Genomic DNA, 19,094 nt, shown 5'->3' on the forward strand with positions numbered 1-19,094 from the left:
AGGGGGATTTGCAGGTATTGGCAGATTAAAACTAATGCCTGACCGCAGTCACAGAGGAGGAGAAGGCCCTGAAAGTGTTTACTAAGCATATGTTGCAAAGAAACCTATGGAGGGATTCACTGTGCTGCAGTGGGATTTATAATTAGCTCCGTTTTTTTAGAGCGATGTCACATTTCTGTCTTCTGCGCTAAATTATACATATGAGGCACCAACCAATTGAGCCATTTTGTCTAAATTATGCAAATTCTTAAATAATGTGAGTGTAGGCAAAGGAAAATAGTGATGTTGACAAAAGACTTGTATAGACTGTCACATTTAGCAGCATTTTTTCTGTTATAATTTAGTGACAATATGAAGTACACGTTAAAGGGTGCTGTATAAAAACATGATTTTTTTTTGGCAGGAAATGAAGCGAGGCCTATTTCCCCAGTGACAAGTAGACGTTTTTGAAATGAGTCATGCACAATGGCACATTCTGATTCAAGGTTTGAAGGACTTCTGGGTCATGAAAGTCACTCATTTCTTGAATAGTGCATTTTCAGTTCAAGAAAAGGAGAAGTTTTCTTGACAGCCACAGTTTTGCTGTAAATCCCAGCAACAGTCAAATCACAATCACAAGTTAAAGCTATCATGGGAAGAACCATTGCTGTGTGCCACTTCCTGCATTTTTTTTAAATCTCGGTCTTATGATATAATATGTGGAATTTCCTCATTAGCTGCTTCTGGAAGACAAAAACCGTTGTCGTATTGGCACATTTCTTCTTTCATACTCTGTTTTGAATCATGAAGAAAAAAAGAAAGCCCACACTGCATCACCTAGTCTGTAAAGAGGAGAAACTGTGAAGGCAGAATGGCTCGGAGGGGAAATTGGTTGTGACACAAGGAACTGAATGAAGTCCAGTGGGACTTCCTGAAGCTTTTAAAGATGTGGTGGAATTGGGTTTCAGACAGGCCCTGCCCAGAAATGGCTGCTCATATCTACACTGGCAGCAAGGTTGAAAACCTGATACGTCGCCATCATTCTCGCAGTGCTTCTCTCTCTCTCTCTCTCCCCTCTCTCTCTCTCTCTCTGCTCCCCTCCCTGGTAGCTGTAGTGAGATCCAGTCCAGGCAAAGATGAATGACTCAGTCATTAAGTTGAAGAAGCCAGAGCACTGTGCCTTATTTAACCCTGAAGCTAGTGTGAAATCAAATACGACCTGAATAAATAAATCTTTTCAAATGGGTGACACAGATTTAAATTACACACAACAGACATTTTAATATATATGATCATTGTTCCTGCATCGTTCATGAAAACAGGGATTGTTAAACTACCGTGGACCAAGCAGACACTATGTTATCACTGTTTTCTATTTTGTCAACTTGGATCCATACTTTGTAATGCTTAACAAATGCCTGAAAGAAATGCTCTGTGTGGGTCTCATTTTTATAAAATATGCATTCTCTTTTGGTTTCTATCCCCCAACATGTGACACTGAGTTGGTAGTGGAATCAGTGATGAAGATTTTCCACACTAATGTAGGATTATGTCTTGTCAGATGTGTTGAGTTTGTAGGTTTGTAAGTAGTTAAAACTATATTCATGTTTACTTTTCCTGGAATGAATTATCAAAGTATTTTTAGTTATCGTTTCAATACAGTCCCTCTCTGTGGAAGTGGTTACTTCCACCCTCATACACAGTTTATTAACCCTGCACTGGTTTCACTTCCCCTGGTTTCTGGTGCACTTATTTGTCAGGACTTCACCTTCAGTCATTTAGACAACCTCCTGATTGTCAAGATAACATTTACAAGAACCTGCTCCTTTAAATGAATCATCTCATATCGGCGATCAGGGTTCCAGTTAGCGGAGGAGTGTCATCCTCCTTATAATAACTCCTGTGAGCTGCTGGGGGAAAAAAAGGTCAGTAGAGCTAAAATCATTAGCAGCAACTCAGAGACCCATCAATGAATGTAAAGACAAACAAATCCAGTGATAATTTATTCTATGTTTGTGTAAATGCAGATCTTTCTCATTGATCAGCTTTGTTGACACATCATGTGTTCTGTAGAAATGTAACAGGATATTTGATCTCTGTCCCTTTATATATACTTGGATGGGGTAACTCGTGAGTTTATTGACTTTGGATGTTGAAATATATTGACCATCAGGTGAGGCTTATTCTCCTCTTTTGTGAGTAAAGAGTTTTTAAAATCACACACACGATTCAGACCTATGAAACAATTCACTATTGATTGTTTGACATAAAATTATATTCGACGTGGCTCTTTGAAATTTGAAGCTGGACAAATACTCCTAAAAAAAATAATTCCTTATTATATCTTGGCTTGGAAACAACATCAAAACATCATTAGTCTACACTAGAGACTTCAGATCACTTTGTTCTGTGCTAGGTTCCTTATGCAAAAGCTAAAATAATAAATGAAGACTACTCTTCAATCCGGGTTAAATATTCACCAGGAGCTAGCTAGTCTGTTTCCTCTAAGAAAGTGTTATTTCGCAAAGAAAAGAAGCTGGGCTTCTATCATCTTAGCCACATTAGCGAGTTATAGAAAGTACTCAACAGGAATGAAAGCTAAATTTAAAGTGCTACAGTAAACCAGTTCACTTCACTTTAATTTATTTGTGGTTTTATTTTTAAAAATAAAAAAACACCCATGATTGATCTCAATCTGTAACTCGATAAACTTAGGTATGTATTAAAGCTCTGGAGAACAATGTCACTATTTTGGATGAAGTCAAGTTTACATACCACTTTAAAATGACTGGTATGCAGTTACATTATGCAGTATTACAACCAGGAAAGACGTCCAGGTGGAGAAGATGATCAGGCAACCTGGCCAACGTGTACAAAGAGGCTGTTGGCGTCCACTTTAAATCAGTTTATTATGCTGTTTAAGATTTTTTAGATGGAAATTCATGTGAATCCCCTGAGACATATAAAAAGATGCTCTTAAAGTCAAGGAAGGCACTTCAAAAAGATGTTTAAAAATCTTGTAATCAAACTTCTTTAACCAAAAAAGACACATTAGGCAAGTTTTACAAAATTGCAATCGTCAGGCTCTTTTATAGTGAGTAACCTCTACCATAAGGGGAGGATGAGAGCAGTCCACACCCACCAACCCCTCCACAACACACATACACACAAACAGGAACACACAGTTCAGCCTCTCGTTCACTCACTCACTCGTAACTCTGTGGCAGGAAGTGAGTCGTACGCTGGAATGCTGGTCGACGCACAACATTACACAGAGAGACAGGGAGAGGGAGGGAGTAAGGGGGCAGAGCCATTGGACAGAAGCTGATCCACACACACACACACTTTCAGAGCCACACACTCCCGTTTCTCACACACAAATCCCAGACAGCAGCACTGGGGTGTGTGCAGGACGATATGCCGCAGTCACACCAAAGTCTCGGGACTTGGAACCTGCTTGTCTGCCGACTTCCTGTGGACTAACAGAGGAGATATTTTAACAAGGAGGGATTCTCTTATCTTATCAGGTGGTCGTGTCACTCTAGGAGCAGTTTGCTGTGTCAGGGGTGAGTTTCGAGTCTATAGCTAACACACTGCTTTCACAGAGGAACACATGAATGCACGACACACTGAAGCTCTGCCTGGAAGTTGTTGTTGTTTTGGTTGTAATTTAAAAATGGACCTGTCTCCAAGCCGGTAGCTGGTTGCGGTAAAACGTTGGAAGTCTGGAATGTGCAGCATGACTTTGATGTTATTTTGGATTTGTCAGTGTGAGGAGTGTGCTGCCAGTGGAAGGGGTGTGTGCTTTTCATGTCTGGTAGGGGGGGGGGGGGTTAGACACAGCTTTGGCAACTTTGAAACCAAAACAAAGATGGAGCTCCTGCTGCTTGCTGAACGTGTTGGATATGGATGATAAGTACAGTGATGATTGATTGATGTGTCTCATAAAAGTTGAGAGCGGCTAGCGTAGTCACTCTGTCTGTCTCTTTTCCTACTTCAGTGCCCTTTTCTCTTTGCTATTACAATGTCAGTGAAGTTGTATTTTAGGAAGCAAAAGTCACGAGTCAATAGCACATTCTTGGCTACAGTGTCAGCTTCTATTTCAGAAGTGGCAGGGCAAAGGTTTGGGGGTATGCACGTGGTGCAACTACGCTGCTGCTCCAAGGAATTCCGTTTATCTTTGCAAGGTGAGAGGTGGTTGGATGGTCAGCTGCAGTTCTGACAGGATGTTGGTAAACGTTTCAAGCCTGCATGCAGGTTTTATTGACCTATCAGTTGTGGCCAATGACTCCTCCCTCCTCTGACCTCCCCTTACCTCCGTCTCTGTGCTAATGTCTTGCATAACCAGGGAGTTTAATCTTTGTCCCTCTTAAGGGTCTGGTGAATGGAAAAAAAAAGCCAGTGTGCCCTCTCACCATTTACTCAGTTAAATGGCTTAACAGAGTGAGGAGACCCCCCTCCTCTCCTCTCCCTCCCTACACCTTTTTTTTAACTCCAGCTCAGACCAGAGGGGCAGATTAGGGACTGCACTGGTTCACACAGACTGCAGAGTGGATCTGAGGCTATGGTGGTGGGCTGCTGGGGCTGGCAGAGTGAAAGGCTGGTGATGCATGTGGAATGACATTCCAGACGCCCAGGCTTGTTGTATAACAGAGGGGAATGCAAGGCCGCTGAGGCAGGGGAGATGTCAGTCTGTCAACTGAGAGAGCGCTTCAGGGTTTAATTTGAAAATGAGACACTGGCTACATGTCTGAAACCAGCTAAGGGTCTGAGGACGGGATTTGAAGCCAGTCTGGGAATGTTTATAAAGTTTGATTGATTGATATGAGGCAACAAGCGACACTAAGTCAAGCTTGATAAGATTGATGGATTCTTTGATATCGTTTTTTTTAGTTTTAAAAACCTAACTAGAATTTTTAACATGCATTAAAGCTAAATAAACAACAGTTGTTTCACTCACATTAAAAGATTATAAGCAAACAAATTGCCAATGTTTCTATTCTATTTCAAATGGGGCTCCTTTAAGACATCTGTCATTATACTCTCTGTTGTATGTTGCATTTGTAAAATGTTCTGCAGAGTGAATGCCCCTTTGAGGGATAATAGGGTGAAGCAGAGTGTCAATAATTTCTCAGCATTGCTACATAAAATTGTACAATCGCATCATTGCAACATTTTAGTGAAGGAAAGTATGACAGTCATTCTCATCACTCTGTGCTCTGTTACAGAGCTACAGACCTGCTCATGCACCTGGCACCTCTCTTATCTTTTTTTTTATCCTCTTATCTGGTTTTGAAAGTTTGTACGCCAGCACACACACACACACTGTAGTTCTCAGGAATGAAGACACAAACCTTACATCACCTCATAGACCTGAATTCCTCAGTGCTGAATTATTCATTGTCAGTTGTCTATGCAAAGGCTTCGACATCATTAGTCGAGCCGATAACAATTAAATATTTGCATGGGTCAAAACCTTGCAGCGTGTGACTGTTGACTGCTGCAGAAATACGCATGCCCCGATCCTTCCAAGTATTTTTTTTGGAAGAATCAGATGTTTATTGTAGATATATTTGTTTGTTTCCTGATGCACATTACTTACTTGGCAGGTCTTGTATCACATATTTGCTTCGGACTAGTCATAGAGCAGTGGAGGCTTTAATCTCCAAACAAGACACTTTTGTGTTAGGGGAAAAATAAAAACTCTAACTCCCCCACTCTGTATAATCCGTTCTTTAATATCACATTGCCAGTGGCATTTGCCTCCTGCAAAATGGAGGATTGGATTACTAATGTCAGGAATGTAATGGAGGAACATGATTGAACATGCCACCAAAAGCTGTTTGCTTTTGGTGGCCAAACGTGTTTTGTGGTGTGTATTGGGTGGGATCGCTTCTCCCTTTCCAACAGTAGAATCAGCCAAGGGAGGATCAACAGGATCAGAGCTGGTGCTGACTCCAAAATGTCCATAAAACTAGATCAAAAGCAGTCATTGGTTTCTTCTCCGAAGCTGCTGTCCAGCTGACAAATCATCTTTGCTGGAAATAAGTTGCAGAAGTATTACAGCGTTTGTCTTCTTGCTAGAACGCAAGTAAAAAATACTGAGTAAGCGCTCTGTGCTGTTGCCGTGTTTTTGGCCCCTTGGTGGAATTCAGGCTTGTGTATGTCAGGGATCCAAGCAGAGTTAGAAAGCATTAAACAGAAGCTCAGGCAAAGCAAACAGCAACAATCAGCATTAACCCCCTCGCTGCAAGTACTCAGCGATCCCCCTGTGGTCCCAGTCACTCCTGCTGTCTCTGATTGCAGTTTCTGCTTCCCAGAACCAGTTAACTGTGGTCTGCGAAGTTATTTGAATCATTGTAAAATTGCAGTTCTGGCAGAGAAATAACAGAAGCACTGACAGAATAAAATAAAATGAAAAAAATCACACAACAAAGGCATGTGAGCAAGGCAGAAAGGGAAAAGCAAAGCCAGCTAAATCCAGTTGTTGAAAATAAAATTATTTTCTTTTTGACAAAATGGCAGGTAGAGTGTGGCTACCCCTTTTTTTTTGCAGCTGGCTGCTGTTTATTTCTCAGCCTGACCAAGTTGTACCCACAACATGTAGCCACAAGCCCGGGGCTCCAAAGCATTTAGGCCACGCTGAGCCTGAAGTCTGCTCCTGTCGGGAGTGATTGATGAAAGCTGCCACCTTCACAGCCTCTGAGTAGTGAAGCCACACACTGCACTTCTCACTGCTCACTTCATCTGTGGGCAGTGAGGAGAACCTTCACACCTGGAGTTACTCACTTTGGATCAGGGGAAATTGGTTAGGTGTCTCAGCATGCCCAGTGCTTAAATTGAGAAAAACCAGAAGGTAGCCAATTTAAAACGAAACGTGTTAAATCTCAGAGTACATATACATTAGAATAAAGAATATATATTGTGTTTTGTCAACTATGTTTTCAGCTTCCTGTCTACCTTTTCTTCAAAATAAACCTTTAGAGTTGTACAATCTCAGCTCTTGAATCTAAATAATGCAGAACTACACAGCACCAGGCTGACACTTCACCCCAACAGCAGCCTGTTCTTTCTGAGTCTCTTGAGTTTATCTCACAAAACAATCGGCAAACCAAACAAGATGTGGGTCACATTCTGTATCTGAAGATGTTAAAAATAACAAACAAGAGAAGTCGTTGTCTCTCTATACTGAGGTCGGAATCTGGACAAAGGCGCCATTCTTCACCAAACCCACAAGTTGGATCTCCACTTGCTCAGAATTTCCATGGCTGCTCGCCATGTTTGAGACATTTTGGTCTCCACTGCTTTTAATAAATCCCCTCCCCTCCCCCCCGTACCTCATTAGGAGCGAAGCATACTGTACGAATTGTGACGTCATGAAAGTGGACTTTTCCAGAGGCGGGTGTTTTCCTTAAGATAGCGGAACGTCACAGCTGAAAGGAGGGCCTGTCCATTCAATGCTGCTCTGTTATACATTTTATGCATAAATTCCAGTCTGCGTATTTAAAATGTTGGACAAGGTGTTACTTATAGGCTCACACATTCATTTATGTGAGGTAAAAACCTAGTGCTAGTGCGTTTTTTTGGCACTGGTGTAAGACTCAAAGCTCAGAACATTATACAGAAAAAGCGAATGAAGTAACAGGCTTTAAACATCGCTTTCTGAATCATTGTTTTTCACATTTTGTTTGTGTCTAGTTTCGGGAAACGATCGGCAGGCAGCCTGCGACGTGGATGTGAGTGCATCGTCCTGGAACCCTCAGAGATGATTGTGGTGAGTCCCATTTTTCTGACTTTTAGCATGGTGGTGTCAAAGTCTAGACACCACACACTAAAAAAGCATGCATAGGAATAGTAATCATTACTGGATGTAATGGAGGAAATATCCAGCCTGTAGCGGCAGACATTTTCCCTCCCAAATTATATTTTTGCCATTTCTATGCCAAGGAGTAGGAGTAGGAGTCTGTCCTGTAAACCTATAACCGGAACTAATACTAAAACCACTAAATCAGTGGGTCTACCTATTTTTCCTGATCTGCAACCCATGCATAATTTAAGCTTCTTGGACCCATATGGGAGTTATACTGAAGCCGAATGCAGCTTTGTGATGTTTTGTACAATACCTGTAATCAACACCCGGTCACAGCATTCAAACACAACTCTGCCTGAGCTAGAACAATATGTGATGTTATCAAACTCTGTGGCTGGTGGGAACATTGGTCCAGCTTTTCTAATAAACTGTGATGTCTTTAAATAAAACCTAAGCAGTGATTTAGATTTAATGTTATTCAGACTTTGTACAACGTCAGGCTATGAAGACCTTTTTGTGGTTTGTGTCGACAGATGTAAGAAAGGAAGAAATTAGCCTTAGGAAAACATAATTAACATGCAGTTGTTGACCAGTTGCAACCATGGGGCCCAGACAACAAAGCTGTGCAAACCTTTTACTTTACCCAGCCAAACTACAGCATCTATCCAGACATGATATAGATAAACATAATTCTGACACAGCCATCACAAATTCACCTTATTGTCCTCACTTTTTAGTGAAATGCTTCAACCACAACCCACCTCTTGTCAGTGCAAAACTGGCGCAGTCATGGCGCTTCTCCTTTTTATTTGCTCTAATTGCTGTATGTCTGTGAGTGTGTGCTGTAGATGGAGAGGGGGGCCTCTATCGGATACATACAAACCCCTCAATAATAACAGCCTCTGTTCTGCTTGCAGCAGACACTTTACCCCCTTTTGCTATTATCTGTACCAGCCTGGCCTGTAATTAGCTGAGAAGGGTTTTGTGCTGCTGGAATGTAGATGCATATGGATACAGCACACACACACACACATAGAGAACGCTGATAGACCTGCAGTTACAAACATGAGCAAAGAAACCAACAAAAGCTGCTCACGTGTCCGTACTGTACACACACGCGCGTGTGTTCACGTTGCTCCCAGATTTGCAATTAGACACACAATCACACTTTTGCTCTCAGTTGCACACAGCTCCGCTGCCGTTGTCATGGCAGCAGTTGGTAAGGCAGAGCGAGATTTTAGTAGTGTAATCCCAAAGGCTGAGCGCTGTGAAATGTGAAGCCGCAGTGAAAGTAGCAAGCGAGGAAAAGGCCCGAAATGTAAAGATAGACGGAGAATGGCAACATATTGACACCATTAAAGTAACCAAGAAGAATTTGACTTCACAGACTGCTGGTTTGTAGTGGCATCCTATGTCAGTCTCCCCATGGAAAATGTTTTTTTTTCCTCCTTCCTCCTACTTGATTAAAAATGGAAACATGGATTTTATCTTGTTTAAACATGTAATTTCATCGTGGTTAATATGTTTAACAGAGACAGAGTGACTTCAGTGTCTCTGCTTCTGCATTCATGCCGAGCTCCAGCATCTCTGTGTTTTTTTTGTTTTGCCTGTCAGTCAGTTTACTCCCCAACGCTTTCTCCATCTTGCTCCTTCCATCTAAATTCCTCGCTCAGCCCTCAGCCTTTTTTTCCTCCTCTTTTTTCGCCTTGTGAGTACCCTTTGACGTAGGTGTGCATCTTGTAGCCCACACACACTTCTATTTTTACGCAATGAGAGGGGCGGGGATAGCCAGGGAGGAGGTAGTTGGAGGAGGTGGAGGGTTTTTGATGGTGGGGGTGTGAATGAAGACGAAGACCGTCACACCCCTTTCCTCTCTCTCTCTTTCTCTCTCCCTCCCTCTCCCTCTTCCTCTCTCCCCCTCTCTTCCTAACATTTCCAGGTGGACTATATGGATGAAAATGAGGAGTACTTTCAGCGACAAGCCTCGCACAGACAGTCCCGACGGCGCTTTCGGAAGATCAACCAGAAAGGGGAGAGGCAGACAATCATCGACACAGTGGATCCGTATCCCACCGGAAAGCCGCCAATAGCCCGGGGATACCACACGGTGAGTTGCTTCCCTGTGCTGCAGTTTCGTGTTTACCTTCGCTGTGGTGGATCGCTCTGTGCCCCAGAGGCGTGCTGTGCTCCGTCTGTCTGTCGAGATCCTTCTTTCTTCCGAACCTGTTGTGAATTTCTGCTGCTGATCTAAAAAAATGTGTGTTGTCAACTTTGTGTTTTCTCTCTGTTGGTGCCCTTAGCTGACCCTTGGCTGTAGGTTGTTGTACTGTGGTGTCTTGTTTCCTGGGGTAGGGCATGTTGCATTTTGAGATTTTCTAATCTCCTCGTAGTCCTGGTAGTGTTTAATTGTTGTTTGATTGCTTTAGTGCTAGATTGAAGTGGCTACACTTGGTGTAATGTTCTACTGACTCTTGTCTGTTGCTCTGTCCGCTCTCAATTTGTGTAGTTTGTCTCTGCTGCACCTGCTTTCTTGAAACTCTGTCTGCTCTTGCCTCGATTTTTTTTCATGTTTCTTGCACTTGACACATTAATATTCTATGCAAATTTTGATCACATGAACATAAAAAGTTTCTTTGCTTTCCAGGTACAATATGCTGAGCAAGTGTTTGTAACAAAGTTACCTTGACATAAAGGGTATTTTTGCATAGAAGAAAATATGCACTTATTTGTTGGTAATGTGTCACTTCTGAAGAGAACTGCATAATTTTTATGGTTTTGGAGGAGTGTTGATTTCTGCTGTACTACTCAAAGCTAGCAGCCCAAGCCTACATTAGCTGCTTAGCTAACATACCTGACTGGACTGTCAGAGGTTTGGTTGCATTTATGAGGAAGAAGGATGAAATGTGTACATATAATTGAAATGATGCTGAATTTAGACACATTGGCTGCACATTTACAAAGAGTAAAGTGTGATGATGTCACAGTGTGTGATGAGAACATGTTAGGATTTTTGTGGAAGTTATACTGCTGCATAGATAGAAAAAAAGGAGGAAGAGGAAGAGTTTGCATAAAGGAAAACTATTGAATAAAAGGGATAGATGTTGTTTCCTTTTATGAGTCTTACAGCTGTTCTGTTCTTGTAAACTCCCATTTACGCACACATCAGTAGAGCTGCTGTTGATAGATTTATTGCAATTGTGCCAGATAAAGCAAACTTTGGGGGACAAACTAGTGGAGATGATGCCAACCATGATAAACTAACTCTGACTGTTTGATATGTAATTGCAGTTCTTATATTGAGTGATGGCCAGAGCAGAGGACTTGTTTGCTTGTTGCATTTCCAGACCTTCTTCCCTCTCTGCTTTATTTTTCCCTGGGAATAGGAAGCAAAGCATTTTCACACTAATGATGCAAATAGCCAGCATGCAGTTGCACACAGTTTTTCCTGTTCTGCACAATTTCACTGCATTCCCTTCATTCCCTGACGCTCCCTAGGGTGTTCTGTCAGTGTACTTGGGTTTTTCTTGGAACACTGTGAAACAATCACGCTCAAAAAAGGAAAAATGCGGCAAACGTCATCTTCCTGCTGCCTCCACGCAGCCCCACCCTGTTCCCTAAATATAGACACGCTGTGTTTTTGATTCAAAGGACTGCACTGAACTTTCTCATGGCCCGACATCTCCTGTCACACACACACAACTCTCCTCGCTCTAGTACCGCTCCTGTGGGAAGGATGGAGCGGGCGCCATGGCAACCAGCAGTCCCAAATGGGCTGTGCTCGAGTGCACTTATAAGTACAGTAGGGAAGGGAGCTAACTTAACAAGAGTGCAGTACACTGCTGCTGCTGCTGATGCTGATGCTGATGCTGACAGAGGGGTGGAGGGGGGGCAGAGTGACAGAGAAGCTGAATCCGGGCGGATGCTAAACTGACATAGCAAGCTAATCTCCAGCATTTAGAATGCCAGACATAGCTGAGATTTTCCTCCTTCCTTCCCCGAGGCATCTTTAGGAAGTGAGAAATGCAGTGAGGCGAAACTTGGGATTGAAGAAAGAAAATCTCTCCAGCAAGGTTTTTATTCAGCTTAGTCACTGCTAACTGACGGCAAATATGAAATCAGGTTTGAAAAAAAAAGAGTGGGTGACTTCCCAAGCTTCAATAACACTCCAATTTGAGGAATAAAATAAGCAAAACAAATTCATGTAGAGCTTAGATGCTTATATACTTGATTTTTTTTGTTGATAAAATGTAACACTTACATTTTCCTGAAGTCTTTGAAGTGCTTGTTTTGTCTCACCACATCTCCAAAAGCTCAAATGAATGTAATCTGAGACTGGCCTCAAAAATGTGTCAGCCCCTATACACCCACCATGCCCAATTTTACGGCAGGAATAAACATGTCCACAGCAGAGTAAGCGTCCCCCATCCACCTCAGCTGCACTCAGGCACCAACTCTTGGCCCATTTTTAGTCATAAGTTAGGTGCAATGGCCAGAGCCACCACACTAAAACTCTTCAGTCTTTTCCAGTGCATGTTTCTTCCAAGACAGATTATCTGTTGCTCTCAGTTGATCACACACATTTCACAAATTTCTAATTAAAAATGATACTAATTATTCTTGGAAATCATATCTGTCAAACTAATTGTTGACTGAAACTGTCATGTTCATTCAAAAGGGTTGATCAGGCCCTAATGGTTGAATTCTATTTGTGTTTTCTTGACAAGCTCATTGAGTTGTCACATGCCAATGCCAGCCGTCATCCTTGGTGCTGCGTTAAATACTTGAAATAGCTAATGCTCTGGGAGTAGCAGCAGTGGCCTTCGTTGTCAGTGAGAGATTGTTCTGTAACTCAGTGGTCTCAGTGTGTCTGCAAACAGCTGTGTGAGCTTCTCTTGTCCCTGAACAGCATTACTGAACATGCCCAGTCATTGTAAGTTGCTCCTGAGAGCGTCAGCTTAATAGCTAAACTATAAAAGTAATGCTAACCCAGTACTGGAACTCCCAGTGGGAATACAGAAACACACACACACACAACCCCCTCTCTCCAACACAGTCTGAAGCTGAGCTATTATCCATATGAAATGAAGATTATTTGACTCTCAGGGTTCAAACATAATGTGCTGTGAACATGTAAATACAGAATCAACCCTCAGAACAGCATTCATGCACATAACGGCTTTATTTTGACCTGTATGGACAACTACAATCACTCAGAGGACTTAGGTGGCATTAACATAATGTGGATTAAACACTATTGTACTTTTCCATTAGCTAATACAGTTTTAAATCAGTAATGCATTTTTAAAAAAAAATCAATACAATAGAAAGAAATACTGTGACACATTCTGCTTTATTAAACAAGCAACAAGCAGCAGTTTATGATCCATGATTGTTGTGGTTTTACAACTGGATGCACAGCTCCTACTGTGACGGCCACCCACGTGTCACCCACCCAAAGCAGCACACAGCATAAAGTGCAGACTGTAAGCATGTTTATTTCTGCTTTAAACTTTAATATGAAACTTTTGGCACAGGCGCTTTTGACCTTCTCAAAAAAATAAATAATTGAGATACAGGCAGTAATAAAAGTTAAGGTTATACACACTTTTATTTTCTTGTGTTTGTGTGCATTAGAGAAAATGGACTGACCTTTGCAGTATTTCTAAGGTGAAAGATGGCAGCTTTGGCTGCTCTTCCAATGTAGCTGCTGTTCTGATTTATAGTCCAAGACAAATCCATGTTGGGTAACATTAAAAGCTTTTGATTTAAAGTATGATGTAAGCTCTATTCTATACAACAAGCCAGATTTTATCTTATGAAGCAATGAAATACTGTGTCACCTGTAGTCAAAGTTCTCATCTGAAATGTCTGAAAGGAGTCACAGCTGCATGTGGTTTAAGGCTAAATTTGTAGGTTGCCGTCAGTAGAAACAAAGCTGATGATTATGTGATTGAAAGGGACTGTATACGTTTGTATGTATTTAAACACATTTCAGTTTCCATAGATAAATCAGTGCAGTGAAAGAGGACGCTGTTTAGGATTCAACACATTCCTGCTGTGTGCTCAGAGCAGTGACTTTACACTTGTGTGCCTTGTTCAGAATGGACACACACACACACACACTTGAGAAAAAGGCTCATAATCTCCATTTCTCACTCGCTCTCCATTTTGCACTTTATCTCACACGTACTATCTCTCACAAGCCACACACACACACACACACACACTGATTTCCTCTCTGATCTCTCACTCAGCCACTCACGTAAGGTCTTTGTGCAGATTCTGTCTGTCAGTCACTCAGAAATGAAATGTCGGCATGGCTGCCGTCGAGGATTCGTGTTTACCAAATGCTACCCTGCTGATTTGATCAATTTCAGGATTTAACACTTTCCTGTCTTCCTTCCGGTTCTTTTTTCCTCCTTAGACACCCCCCAAACTCTCTGAGCAGATGAGTAATATTCCTCTTCTAGGTTTACTCAGTGGCCGGCAGGGCATTCAAGGCCCCAGACAGATGTGCCATAATTATACAAGCAGTAGGAGGCAGGCAATCAATACGCCTTTTACTCTTTGCCTCCACCCAGGCAGTCTGGTGGTTGGTGAGACTGCCCTGTTATCAGAAGGTCGCTGGTTTAATCCCAAACAGCCACTGTGTCCATCAACAATCAGTGCTCAGTTGGAGTGTCCTTGTCCATGACATTGCTCACTCATTTGCTGGCTACATTTTAATTGCTTTAATGTGTATATAACATAAGTAGAGGAAGGTTATTGCAGATAAGCTGTCAGGTTCTTCCAGCCACGCGCGTGTGTGTGTGTGTGGTTCATTTTGCGACTTCATGAACTTAAATCTTACTTTTGCACCTGTCAGTATGGCTGAGGAATTAATTGCTTTGTGTATCAAATTGAAAAAATAATTCCACTTCAGAAGAGGTGAGCTTCGGGTAACTACGCGTGACTGTTCAGTACTTATGAAACTGGACCCTGCAGCTGGTTAGCTCAGTTTGGCATAAACACAACAGAAATGGGGAAACAGTTAGCTCTGTCCAAAGGTAACAAATCCTCCTAACAGCTCCCCTGAAGCTTAATTATTATACATTTTTGTTTAATACTTACAATAACCCAATTGTCAGAATAAGAATATGCAGATTTTCGGTGCCAGGCTACCTGCTTTCCTCATTTCCAGTCTTTAACTAAGCGTATCTAATCCAGCTAATCAGCTGTTGCTTCATGTGTAGTGAACAGACATGAGTGTGGTGTCAGACACCTCTAACTTCTCAGTGATAGAAGGTGTATTGTATTTCCCTCAATGGGATGCAGCTGCGCCGCTGCAGGAGGCAAGACTTTCCTCACGTGGCAAAAAAACAGTATGCATGCATGTGTTTCTGTATGTAGACGACATACAGTTCAGTTTAAAGTGGACCTGCAGTCTCTTCACTGGTGACTTTTTTTTTAAAGATAGTACTTTTTAATTAGATTCTTATTGTCTGCTTAGAGGTCAAAATATTTGCACATTGTCCTGGAAATGAGGAGGTTCATAAGGGATCTGTTCAGTAATCTGCATGCATGCTCAGTGGAAGAGTGTGAGCACAAGACAGCATATTAATACAAGCGTATGTATGTGTGTTCCCTACCTGTCCTTGTCTAAGAGAACAGAGAAAGTTGAATTTTCACCTTGAAAATGGATTAATCTGGTAGAACAATGGAAAAAAAGTGTCTTTTGGTGTCTGTAATGTAATAATGCATTTTTAAATGAGGCGCTAGGAGTTGTTACAAAGCTGAAATCAATGTTGTCACATACAGTTCTCTTTCTAACCAGGACATATTTTCTCAGTTTGATGCCAAATTCGTCCTTTTTAACATGTCGACTGGCAAGTGGCATGGTGGTTTGATAACTTTCATCTTCTTTGCTTCTTTTCACGGCTCTCTCCTTAACCTGGCTTCCAGGAATGCAGTAATAAACCTCAGGTACCGTATGTGTTAACAGAGTAGTCGTATGTTGTGCTTATGTGTGTGTTTGTGTGTGTTCTGCTTCCTGTGTTTCCTAGCTGTCTGTGTTTGTGTTTTTTTTTTATCTGTTCCCTATTCACTGTATCTGTAGCTGCCGCTAGACTTCCTTAATAAATACCTTCCATTTTCTTGCTTGGAGGCTGATAAAGGCAAAGAGGGAAGCCTGCACCGCACTCCAATTCTATTACATCAACAGCAACATCAACTGACTTGTGATAAAAATGCACCGTCCTCTGCTTCCATCCACATTATCCTGCTTTGGATCTGAATATTAGGCATGCTTGGTTGAAGCTCATCACATGGCTGGTGATGACAAAGAAATGATAAACATCGCTCTGATGTACCTTATAAAGGTACATCAGCCTGTAAGCTGAGATAATGTTAACAGTCTCGCTGATTGAGGTGCACCGTATCTCAGACACTGGGCCACTCTGTTGATGTACTTGATAATGGTATTGACTGTCTTTAAGCTCTTTGGATTATTATTATCCCTGCTGTGTGGGTGTGGTTGGGGTGGGTCTTGCCTCAGTGTTGACAAGTGTGTTTGATTATGATGGTTTTGAAACAGCCATTTAACATTTGGACTGATCTTATAAATCATAGATTTATCAGGAGCTCTGGAACCTGCACTGTATCTCTGTATTTCATCGCAGAGTCCTGCAGTGTCCAGGCAGAAACTGGTTATGGGGGGAAGAGGTTGAAAAGATCAGAGCTCAAAGTGTTGAGCAGTCAGACCTGCTGATAAATGCAGAGAGAACAAACCTGCCACTCTCGGCCGCAGAAAAGCCGAGATCCTATTTTTAGAGCTGTCCTTTGTGACAACCTGCTCTGCTTCAGCTGTGCGGAGATACAAAAGCCTTAGTACTGAATAGACATTGTGTTGAAGCACCAGTGATGAAAGCAGAAACGCTTTATTGTACATTTGCTAATGCTTTCAATTTTTTTACCTTGTGTATTTCTTCACCGCTTGCCAGCATGGATTTAGAGATATTCAGAGGAGCTTTTAAGGGTTGTTGCAATGTTTATTTTTTTACTATGGATTAAGTCATGATTTGGTCCATACAACATGACGACAATATAGGTCAAAGGTGTGAGAGTGTCATAGTTTTACATTGAACAGCTCTTTTTTCCATTGTCAGTGGACATGTTTGTAATGTTTATGGCCATTTGTCAGTCAAACAAAGGCCAAAAAACACCTGTTCTACCCTTAACATAAAAGCCTCATATGAGTGGGTCTTAGCAGGGTTTTTCAAATGAGGTTAGTTAAATTGTTTCAGCCGAGCCTTTGCATTAAAAACAATCAAAGTGGCGGCAGTGGCGTGATCAAGCGTGTTTTTATTGTCTGTGGTGAATGAAACACAGTGAACATGGATTTTTAATTTAAGTTGCAGCTAACGTTTTCTTTATTTCGCCGAATGGACCGCCCACGCCTCTCTTTCCCGACAACAAGATCATCATCTGTGCTTGTAGTTATTAATAACCAAATATCAAACATCCTACTTTGATGGAAATAGAACAGGATATTTTTATTCGGGAGAGTTCATACTCCATATAAAACAGCTGAAATGGCGCCTTGGTGCACGTGAAGAAAACCAGCTGCTCATTTACAGACTGCAGCTCATCCGTCAGCCAGTGTTACAGAACACGCCTCCTGACATTTGAGGTGCTTTTCATGTCAGTTTTGACATTCACAGACCTTTTTTTTTTTGTAAAAAAAGGCTCGACAGATGACATTTATTCCGATGGTAATGAGTCTGCATGGAGAGGGTAACACTGTAAGCTGTTTTTTTTTTTTTGTTGTTGTTGTTTGTCACATAAATTTGATCAAAATCTCTGTAAACAATAGCAAGTTTCATGCATTTGATCTGCATGTTGTTGAACAGATGCAACGCTAGATTGAATTGTTGAGATATTTATAACAGTGTGTACGTCTAGTCGTCTGGGTAAATAAGAGTTAAAATGTGGTCTTGAATCATGTGGGTTGCACAGTCGAGCAGTGATGAGAACATGTTCTACGTTTGAATAAGGGATAAAATCAAAAAAATCAAACTCGGATATCTTATCATATCCATAAAGTAGATTTGTTTGTCAGTTATGGTGTGAAATATGATATCAATGAACCTCCATGTGGATGGTTATGGCTCACTGAGGGGTCTGTTTGTAACTCCTTCCAGCAAATTAAGCTATAAAACCAGTTTAAATCCTGACGTCATGATCATTCTCCTCCCTGTCATTCATCACCAGATTCTGGTTAATTGAAGTTTTTTTCATAATGAAGATTCTGCAGCCCAAGCAAAAATGTGCCCTGTCTTAATATATTGTGTTTTATTATTTGTGTGCCTTTATATTTTACCTACACAGAGCCGTCAGCTTCATCTACTGGAATAGTTTTGGAGCCTGCTTGTTTTACCTTTAGCTCGGCGCACACCTTTACCTTCTACAGTTAAGCATTTCCTATGCCTGTCATTCACAGCCAGAAACAGAGCATTGGATTATGCCTTCTGTAGTTCACTCTCACCTCCTCGTCCCACTTCCTCTCCACTCATTGTTAAGTTAATGTCTTTTAGTTCATAACCTTCCAAAGTCAATCTATAACGTGATCCGGAAAGCTCCAGTTACCGATCAACTTTCCGCTCACTTGCCAACAGATTCACTTTGCTGCTCATTCTGTAAGATGCATCTCTTTTCATTCACTTATCTGATTGATGCACCTTGTAGCAGGTGCAGGGGCACGACAGATGTTTTGCCCCTGTGAACCTACAAGTGTAATCTTTTAGACGTGCCTGGCTGCCTGCGTTCCTGGCAAATTATTTTCAGAACAGAGCGCAGGTGACAACAGCCTGAAAAATGAAATAATCCCTTGGGCTGTAGCAGCTATGAAAATGGAGTCTCTTTATTAGATCGTTGTTCTCGTTTTAACAATGCTATTTAGAGCCGTCGTAATGGGACCAGCGTCAAGGATTAATGCACTGCGCTCTCTCTGCATGTGGCCCTCTGTTGGCGTACAAACAAAGTCAGTGAGCGGGTTCAGACACAGATCAATAACCCAAAGGATGTTGAGATGGATCTTGTTGTATCAACCATGTGTCTATGAGAAGCTATTTGTTTTGTTCGGTTAAAAAACAAAAAAATACCAATATTTATGCAAGATGGGAAATTAGTTTAATGGTCTGGTTACATTGTGACAATAACACTGTATTCTGATAACATTAGCAGGTAAGATTGGCAGCATTTTATGCAGCATTATTTAGTGACACATGTAAGGTAATCATGAGGTGTCAACTGCATTGTTGTTTTAAGT

At 41.6% G+C, this 19,094-nt stretch overlaps 1 protein-coding gene across 9 annotated transcripts in view; it reads left to right on the plus strand.

The window, feature by feature from the left end:
* The window catches only part of rapgef2b (Rap guanine nucleotide exchange factor 2b), an 81,016-nt gene that overhangs the window by 32,557 nt on the left and 29,365 nt on the right, over positions 1 to 19,094 (plus strand). For 8 of the 9 annotated variants that reach the window (XM_028415418.1, XM_028415419.1, XM_028415424.1 and 5 more), the window contains exons 5-6: positions 7,678 to 7,753; positions 9,729 to 9,896. In XM_028415418.1, the coding sequence (XP_028271219.1) occupies positions 7,678 to 7,753; positions 9,729 to 9,896 (244 nt within the window). Of the gene's footprint in view, positions 1 to 3,261; positions 3,546 to 7,677; positions 7,754 to 9,728; positions 9,897 to 19,094 lie in introns of those variants that run through there. The other variant, XM_028415426.1, reaches the window with a different exon arrangement.

This window comes from Parambassis ranga, chromosome 10 (genome assembly GCF_900634625.1).
Source record: "Parambassis ranga chromosome 10, fParRan2.1, whole genome shotgun sequence".
NCBI lineage: Eukaryota > Metazoa > Chordata > Actinopteri > Ambassidae > Parambassis > Parambassis ranga.